Source organism: Strix uralensis, chromosome 37, assembly GCF_047716275.1.
Source record: "Strix uralensis isolate ZFMK-TIS-50842 chromosome 37, bStrUra1, whole genome shotgun sequence".
Classification (NCBI taxonomy): domain Eukaryota; kingdom Metazoa; phylum Chordata; class Aves; order Strigiformes; family Strigidae; genus Strix; species Strix uralensis.
Window position 1 is genome coordinate 1,455,624 of NC_134008.1, and position 9,603 is coordinate 1,465,226.

The 9,603-nt window shown below is 44.1% G+C and overlaps 1 protein-coding gene and 1 long non-coding RNA gene across 2 annotated transcripts in view; one reads left to right on the plus strand and one right to left on the minus strand.

Annotated features, from left to right (window-relative positions):
* LOC141937094 (uncharacterized) overlaps nt 1-9,603 on the plus strand; it is a 786,032-nt gene that overhangs the window by 338,034 nt on the left and 438,395 nt on the right. The gene's annotated exons all lie outside the window — the stretch shown is intronic.
* Nucleotides 1,905-5,603, minus strand: LOC141937103 (C-type lectin domain family 2 member B-like). Its single transcript, XM_074854506.1, has 5 exons — nt 5,546-5,603; nt 3,957-4,055; nt 3,037-3,209; nt 2,517-2,623; nt 1,905-2,070 (listed from the first exon to the last, which is right to left on the minus strand). The coding sequence occupies exons 1-5, from the start codon at nt 5,601-5,603 to the stop codon at nt 1,905-1,907; spliced, it is 603 nt and encodes a 200-aa protein (XP_074710607.1).

Sequence of the window (9,603 nt, forward strand, 5' to 3'; positions counted from 1 at the left end):
GTGCAGAAGACATAATTTTTTTAAAAATTAAAAAAAAAAAAATTCCCCAAATCCCCCAAAAACTTTAGGCTATAATTTAAAGCAGTAACAGAAACAGCCACAGGGGGGTACCATGGACCAGGGCGTTTCCGGATGCACATTCGCTTCTGTTAAAAAGAAATTGGTTTATCTATAAAATATTAAAGATTTAATTTATATTTATGGGGTCCTTTTTTAGTTTTTTAGTTTTTAGGTTTTTTAGTTCTTCAGTTCTTTACATTTTAAAAGTTTTTTAGTTCTTTAGTTTTTTAGGTTTTTAGTTCTTTAGTTTTTCACTTCTTCGGTTTTTAAATATTGTTTAGTTTTTAATTTTTTTTAGTTTTTTAGTTCTTTAGTTTTTTAGGGGTTTACGTTTTTAGTTTTTTAGGTTTTCTACTTTTTGTTCTTTAGTTCTTTAGTTTTTTTAGGTTTTAGTTCTTTAGTTTTTTAGGGGTTTAGGTTTTTAGTCTTTTAGGTTTTCAAGTTTTTGTTCTTTAGGTTTTTTAGTTCTTTAGTTTTTTAGAGTTCTAGGGGTTTAGTTTTTTAGGTTTTCTAGTTTTTGTTCTTTAGTTTTTTAGGGGTTTTAGTTCTTCAGTTTTTTAGGTTTTTATTTAACAAACCCTTAAGCCAGCTGGACCCTGGGGGGTTTCTCAGCTCTGCCGGAAGCAGGAAAGCTTCGAAGACAACTCTGCTGTGAGCAGCCACCCCAACCCTGGCCGATGATTTTAAGACCGTGGAGATGTCCTACACCACATTTCATCAAGCCACTAAGAAAACCTGGAAAATTTCACCCACAACTCACCCAAATCTTACTTTTAGGACAGAACCTTTAACAAATGGCAGGCAGTCTTTAAAAAATAACCCACTTTTTGGATGCTTGAGGAGCTCAGCGATGCTAAAAGACACTTGAGGTTGGGCAGGAGAAGGGTTTTCCCTGTGAACCTTCACACTTCACCCACCTAAAGCAGGTTTTTTCTCCTCACCTTGACGTGATTCATGTTTCCACGTGTTTGTCTGCGCAAACGTGTCAGTTTTTATCAAGATGAGATGCTCAAAAGTCTTCCCTGGACACAACGTTCCATGAAAACGTGCAAAATCTTTTTTTTACTCCTCGTTTTCTTTAAAAACCTTGCTGGCTTTGATCTCTAACCTCACCGGCGCACTGAGGTGAAGATGTCACTGCCTTCTCTTCTCTCCAACCTTGACTTGGCTAATCCTCCCCAATCCTGTCGCCGTCTCACCCCCAGAGCTCAGTCCTTGGAGAGAATAATCGGAATTTTTGATGCGTGGACGTCTCTTCGCCTTCATCTTGCTCTTGACAGGTTGACTTGGTTGCTTCCCTGAAGACAAAAGCAGCAAACTCTTGGAAGTCTCGCACGCATTGTCCATCCTTGCGGTGTTTCCACGTACTCATACAGCATCAAGAGGCTTTTCTCAGCCAGCCAAACCCGAAGGTTGATGCTTTAGCTCCACAAAAAGCGGGAAAAGCAAAAATCCCACAGCATTTACCCATTTTTCTGGTCATACCGTGCAAGGCAGCAGACATCTCGCTCAGCTTCGCCCTCCAGACCTCCTTCTGGGATCCTGCAGATTTCCTCTTGCTCTGACGTTTAATTGCAGTGGAATTATGAGTGAATCATCACAAAGTACGAATTTCAGGGGCGTTGTGATTAATCACTGGATATTTTTCATTGGTCACATGCCAGCGTTGGGTCGACAAATGCAAACGCATGATGACTTTGGTTCTTCTTGGGCAATTTTTGGCAATAGGCATTTTTCCCTGAGTTCCCTTTTTCTGTGGGCTTTTTTTTTTTTTTTTGAGGTTTTCTTTTGTTTCCTTTTCATTCACCGGGTATTTCGGTTTGAGGAGCGCTCCCTGCAGCTCCTTAAGAGCTGACGCAAAGGTTTTGAGCTCGTCTCGTCCCGTTGCCCTTCCTTGGGCTCTGCAGCTCAGGCTTATTGCAAACCCAGCTCTTCTTGGCGCTGCAGCGGGAGGAGCTGAGCCCATCGTCCTTCACGAGGGCGCAGAGGCCACCGCCGCGGATCTGAAACCTAGAAAGACAGATGAGACAACCCACCTCAGGTGGGGATAGCAAGAAAAAAGGAGAAAAAAAAAATCATACATTGTTTTTTCCCCCCCACCCTTCAATTTCCAGGGATCCTCATGGGCATCAACATGCCAATATTTAGGTTGAATTATGTCTATTTTGGCAGCAGTCTGGGTCGGCTGGAAGAAACCTGAAGCTTTGCAAGCAAAAAAACTTATTTAAAAATTAAAAAAAATCTAGCAAACACTGTTTTCCCCACTAAAAGCACAGCTTCCACCTCTCAAGTCAAAGAGAAAAATGAAGACCAGCTCCGGATGTGACGTTGCCTTTCCCAAACGTCTTCGTCCCGTTGCTCCCTCTGGATGCACCTCAAGTGCCAGAAGAAAACGCACATTTTTGGGGCTGAGGAGACACCAACCGACAACGTAACGATGAAAAACACAGACTCACAAGGGAGATAAATGTGAGCGGTTCACCCACTTCCACGGTTGCTCCTCATCTTCCTGTGAAAGGCCGATCCAGTGCTCCAAGCTCCCTTTATATCTCGTCACGAAGCTCTGAAAAAGAGGAGAAAAAAAGGCTTTTATAGGTCACAGGGCTTTGGGACATCTCTGGCAGGTCTGCAGAAACCTCCTTCCACCCAATAATCTAAATTTTACCAGTTGTTCATGTTCCTTTAGGGCTCTTTTGGTGCTTGAACCTTTCAATCTGCTACCAAAAACTGTATTCTTTGAGGCAAAACTTTATTATTGCATAGAAACGGGGCTTCTTTTTGCTATAGATTGACTTTGGTGAGAAATTTGAAGAAAACCATGATGACCTACCCTCCAGAAAACCATTTTCCCCATCTCCTCACCCCAGATCTCCAAGGAAGATCTTGGAAGAGTGGTCAAAGAAACCAAAAGGTAGCAAATACGTTGGTGGCTTTTTCTTTCATCCCCACGCTAAGCACGTCCTCACGTCTCCTTACCAAGTCCTCCACGCTGTCGAGCAAGGCCAAGGAAGCACCAAGAGCCAAGCAGTTGTCCCGGCTGGATGTCCAGTTCCCCTCAGCTTCCGAAAAATAGTAGCATTTTCCTCTGTAGCCGATCCAGTCGAATGGACACCAGAAGCAGGGTTGGGGACAAGGCTGAAAAGCCTGCACTGTCATCGATAGAGCAACAGCATTAAGGAGAAACACCTTCCCCTTGCCTCTCTGGGGTGGGGAAGGTCATCCTCCACCCCGTGGCCTCCAAAAGTCTTGCATCTGCCTCAACAGCAGGAGGAAAGAAAAAATGAAGACACCAAGAGAAATCTTGGGTGGGTTGGAGGGAGAAAACAAGCTCAAATCTTCTCCCAGCGTTGTGGCGTTGGGCAAGTAATGGGGGTGCTGTACCTTCAAAGAAGAAAAACAGGGTGGTGGCCTTCAAAAACAAAAGTTTTAAGGAGGATTTCTACAAGAGCCCTATTCCTAAACACCCCCCTAGGTATTGCTATCAGTCATTAACACAAAAATAGCGATGGCCGACGGACAGAAAAAGAAGTTCTCTTGTTCCTGCAGACTTCTTGGCTTGGTGGGACTCGTGCCAACATCTCTTGCTGCTTGGACAAGCAGCAAACGGCCCCCTTCTTCTCTGAAAAAACACCTTTGAGAAAGCCCAAGTGACTGTACCCATGAAACTGCTCTTTCTGTTGGTTTTTTAAGGGTTTCTAGACAACATCAGCTCCTACATGGAGCAGATGGGTTTGGTCTTCTGTAGAAAAGCTTCTCTGCCCATTGAAATGTCCCTCTCCTGAAGAGGACATCTTGGGTTGGGCTGCGTCTTCCCTGGGAGCGTGGATCTGGCACACGTGCAACAACCCAAAGTATCTCCCAGACATTCCCCACAGGACAAAAAACTTGATACCCACCTGCAAAAGCGACGGCCGTGATGAGCAGAGCCATGAACAGCACCGCCATCGTCACCTGACAGGCAACACGTGCCTCCGGCTTCATCTCAAGGCTGTAACCTGCAGGAGAAGTGGCCTTCAACACCTTTGCAGGGCTACAGAGGGGAGCAACACGCTCCAGGTCCAGGCTGTTGGCCCAAAAGATGTTTTTTTTTCTCCTTTTGCTCAAGGATGAAGGGGACTTTTAACGCAATCTCCCCATCTCAGGCCAGCGTGGAGAGCACCGAGCCCCACATCACTTGGGTGATGCTCATCAAAAGCATCTTTGGGAAGACTCTTCCTCAAGGACAGGCATCATTTGACACCCAAATGATGAGAGGTTAGTCTCTTGCCCGCACCGGGTGGACTTGCTGTCATTTTGGGGGAGAAACATCAAAAATTCTCCACATGGAATCAAATTATATCTATTTTTTACTTCTGAGAACTCTGCCTTAGCAGGGGGACATTGTCTCCTCCCCAATTCCAGCTGTAAACTGCTCTGAAATGCACCATAATTCAAATTATATTTTAATTTCTGGGTTCTACTTCATTATTAAGGCTCAGTGAACTTCTTGCTCCACCTAAACTGAGACACTTTGGACCCTGCAAACGACTCAAGTCATGGTCACTCCATCGCTGGGTCTTCTGATCCAGAACATGCTCTTTCCCCCACGAGCAAAGAAAATTCTGTTTCTTAAGGGTTTTACTGAAAAATCTGTGGTTTCACCCCATGGGGCTTCTCCCATTTTTCTTTTAGGCTTCCCCCTCTTTGTCCCCATCTATCACATGAACTAAATCTCATGGGGAAAAAAAACACCTTTCCCCTTTTTTTCCCCCCCATGCAAAAATATTAGAAAGTCAGAAACCAAATACACCAAATAATTAAAAAATGACATATAAAAAAATCAATAAATCTTTTTAAAAATCAACAAATAAAAAGACCAACAATTGAAAAAATCATCAAATAAAACAATCAACAAATAAAAAAAAAATCAACAAATATGCCAAATCAAAAGAAGATCCCTCAAAATCTTAGTCCCTGGCTGGGTAGAGAGAGACCCAAAAAGCCCCTTTTCTACCTTATTGTGTACCAAGAGGATGATGGAGATGGGAGGAAGAGTTGGGAGAACTAAAATAGGTCAGTGTTGAAGGGAAGGCAGAGAGTAATATATATCTCGCTGAGGTGTCTAAACTGGACTTAAATCCCAGACTTATTTTTGGGGGGTCTTTTAACACTTCAGCTGCTCAAAAATTTCTTTCTTCTCATTCAGAAAAAAGCAGAAATTTGGAATCTTTGGGGGGGGGAAAAAAAAAAAAAAAAAAGACCCAAAAGCAACAGTGACTTGTGTGCCTCATGGAGGATGAGTCATCTCAAAGCATCTGAAATGAGGCTGAATAGAACAAAAATTGACAAAAATTTTCCCCTGAAGGAAGTGCTAGAAAAAGCTTTTTTTTTTTCCTACAACCCCCCTCCCTTACCTCAGCTGGTTTTTGTTCACAAATTATAGACGTATTAAAAAAAAAACCAACAAAATACACAGCGATTAGTCAGTTCATCACTCTACAGTTACCTGCCCGCGAGCTCCTTTCCACAGCCCAAAATCCAGAATAAACCCTCGTTTCCTTCATTTTTGGGTTCCACCACCACAGGTTTCACCTGCCAAGCAAAAGTTTCACCTATCAGAGGTGTCACGAAGGCTGTCAGTCCTCAGCCTCCCCACAGGCTTTTCAGGAATGATGTTGGGGAAAGAAAATAAATGTCACAAATTCCAGGGGACGCGTATTTCCCTCAGTGGAACGTACCAAGATGAGAAAAGTAGATGGAAGGTTGGTTGGGTTTTTTTTTGAAGCTGCTGTCTTGAACCAAAACCACTTTTTTTTTTTTTTTAAGAGGAGCAGTGGTTTTTAAGAGGACACCAGTTTTCTCCGCCCAATTAAAATTTACTCGCCACAATTAAAGTTTTTTTCCCCATAATTAAAGTTTTCTCCCTGCAATCAAACTTTTCTCCCCCCAATTAAAGTTTTCTCCCTGCAACTGAAAATCTCTCCCCCCAGTTAAAGTTTTCTTCCCCCAATTAATTTTTTTTCCCAGCAATTAAAGTTTTCTCCCTGAAATCAAACTTTTCTCCCTCCAATTAAAATTTTCTCCCCACAATTAAAATTTAACTCCAACTCCCACCAGCCCCCCCCAGCTCATCCCAAACCTCCCTACCTGGATCTGGCCAGTGGGAACAAGCCGGACGCTGAGGCACGACCCTCTCCTGCTAAGAGAAACATCAAACAGAAAATACTAAAAAATTAAGTAATTCTTTGTTTTGTTTTATATCTGGGGAATTTTTATGCGGCTCCTCTGGGGCAGATGGAGAAGGGGCTGCCTGAGCAAGGGCAGCTGCTCACGAGCGAAACCGCGGTGGTTTCCCTTCCAGCGCCACCCTTCACCCTCCTCACCTCCTTTTTCTGCATTTCCAGCTTTTTTTTTTTTTTCAGCTGGGGAGGACAGATTATCCAAAACAGCAAAACAGCTTATTTTGGGGTGCAAAAGAGGAAAACACCTGCTGCTGGAGCTCGTTGTGCTCCAGGGTGTCAGGGCACCCCAAAAGGGACCTCAGGGATGTTACGAGGATAAAGTACAATGAGCGGGTGGTTCCCTCCAGCTCATTTTATGATTTTTTTTTAATATATCTGACTCCAGGGTTTTTTACCCAAAAACATGATTTTTTTTTCTTTTTTTCTTTTTTCTTTTTTCCTTTTTTCTTTTTTTTTCCCTTTTTTCTTTTTTTCCCTTTTTTTTTCTTGGTTTTTCTTTTTTTTTTTTTTAAAAAAAAACAATGGTCACACGCCACCAGAGCTGCTTTTGCAGGGCACAGGAAGAGCAAAGTGTGAGAGCAGCTCACCACAAAAAGTTTCCATGAAGCAAAAAAGGCTTGCAGGCAGGGAAAAAAAAAAAAAAAAGAATAAAAAGGAAATAATAATTTAAAAAAAAAATAAAAATCAAAATAATCATAAAAATTAAAATTAAAACAAAGATTTAAACAGGCAGTGCTTTTCCTGCTGGGACTTTTGTGTTTCTCCTCTGTTACCCCGTTTCTTGCCGCTGGCAGGTATTGGGGCAAATTTCTGCTTTTTTTTCTTGCTGTCCTTTGGGTGTGTGGGAAAAAAAAGTCATTTCTACCTTTATAAAAAGGCATTGCTGGGGGTGTTAGGGACGGGTCCAAACCTGCTGCAAATGGGGTTAACACCAAAAAGAAACCAAAAAAAAAGAAGGGAAGGAAAAAGGTTGGTGTAGTCTGGGAATTGCTGGTTGCTCCGTGCGATGGTCAAAGGGTCCCAGATGGGGTAAAACGCAGGTCTGGATGCTGTAAAACCACAGCGGGGGTGGGAGGATGCACTTGCAGGGTAAAAATCAAAATAAAGTAAGATAAAGTAGAATAAAATAAAGTAGAATAAAAAAGAATAAAGTAGAATAAAATAGAAAATAAAATAGAATAGAATAAAATAGAATAGAATAAAATAAAATAGAATAGAATAAAGTAAAATAGAATAGAATAAAATAGAAGAAAGTAGAATAAAATAAAGCAAAATAAAGCAAAATAAAGCAAAAATCATTAGCAGCATGTGGGAAACAGGTAGGAAAACCAGACTCTGCCTCTGGCAGTGCCAGAGCTGGGCAATCCCCTGAGGGATCCGCGGGATAAACCAGAGCCCAACTCTGGTGCCAAAAGCAGCGGGAGCAGCAGAAAAAGCCACGCGGGGCCAAAACCCTTTCAAGTCACTCGCAGCCAATATTCTGCGGCAGAAACACCAACTGTGGCCTGTGTCCTCCTCAGCTGATTATCTGCCTCTGGCCATGCTGATCCAAACTGTGATATGCTTCACTTTGACCCTTAAAAACCTTATTTAAAGGCTTTTTAATTTTTTTTTTTTTTTTTTAATCTCTGCATGGTTTCCTGGCTGCCAGGCACAATCATTAAACTCATCGATGTTATTATGCCTCTAATGTGTGACCTCCTCCTGGCTAGAGGACATCTACCCCCTCACCAGCCTTAATTTACAAGGGAAGGCTGTAGGATATAAGTATTTTATTTTTTTTAAAAAAAAAAAAGGAGGATAAAAGGCCCCCATTTCCTGGGACTAGACACAGGCACGAGCGGGTCGGTCATAAGGCGAGAGGTTGCCCAAGAACGGCTTCACTCTTGGGACCCGTTTGCAATTTTCTGAGGCGGTCATGGCTGGAGAAATAGTTTATGCTGATTTAAGGCACCCTGGGGATGGTTTTCTCCTGACAAGAAGTGTCCCAGTAAGTCCTGTTTTGGGGGGGGGGGGGGAAGTGCTTACTTTGAGTTTTCGGGTTCTCTTGCTTCTTCATGCCCATGTTGTTGAGGTCTCCAAGATAGATGGAGAACGTTGGATGGATTAAACGTCCTCTAAGGCGGGATCTTGGCTCGCGTGGAGCAAGGAAGGGATGGGGGAGAGGGAGGTTGAACGATTTTGCCTCTTTTGGTGGCAAAATAGGTCCCAAGAAGCCCAACATGAGCCAACGCTCGATGGGAAGCAACACTGCTGAGACCACACCCGGGATCCTGGTGGAGACGAGGTCTGGAGAGACCCACGTCCCTCCGGCTCCCACCCCCACGGCGGGTGGGTTTCGTCTGCTCTAAATTAAGCCAATTTCAGAAGGTTTCAGGGCTGCTGAGCGCCATCGTTGGGCACCCAAGGCTGCTCTTGAGGCTACGTGCAGCCCCTCCACCACCTCAAAACCCACCCTTAGGTGATGCCCTCACTCCGCATCCAACCTCTAGACCTCATCAGTGGTGATTTATTTTTTTGGAGGAAGCAGAGCAGTCATAAACTTCTGCTCAAACTCACCAGCTTTTTTTTCCTCCCCTGCTCTTAAAAAACCCAGCTTTTTCACATGAAAACAGACAATTTTAACCAATGTGGCCTCTTTCAGCTCCTGCCTTGTGCCCGTGGTGGCACAGGGTCCTCCTCAAAGGCAGCGGGCTGGGGCACCTCATCCTGCTGGTGCTGGTGCTGAGCATGCAGGTAACCTGCTCTTAATCTACATCTCAAACCCCAGTGAGGGGGTTTGGAGGGGAAATCGGGTTTTATTTCAACATTTCAGCTTTGGAGGGGACGAGGTTGCCCTGTGGAGATGCAACAAGATGCGTCACCCCGCAAGAGTAAACCCTCTCTGAGCTAAACCTGGATTATCCTCACATCTTTTAAGCGAGCGTGGAGGACGCAAGGCATGGTTTTTAGGCTCAATTAACTAACCGGGTGCAACTGCAGCGGGGGAAAAAAGAAGGGTTGTGCAAAATCAACCCCAGCCCTACCTGGTTTTTGCGGGTTTTAACCCCAAACGGTCGCAGCCTTCTCGCCCCAGGTCATTCCTCCCAAGTTTTTCAGCGCTCTCGGCAGCGACGAGCGTAACCTGGCAAAACGTCGAGACCCCGGGAATGAACCAGACGGAGCAATGCATCGTTTCAGCCCTGAGACGGTATTTTTGCGAGCCCCGGTGGGAGAGCTCCACCGGGATGCTCAGGTGGGACCTTCCTCCTCCCCTTCCATCACCAGGATACCCCCGGGGATGCAAGTCGTCATTCCCCCCAGGGTTATTCGGCAAAGAGGA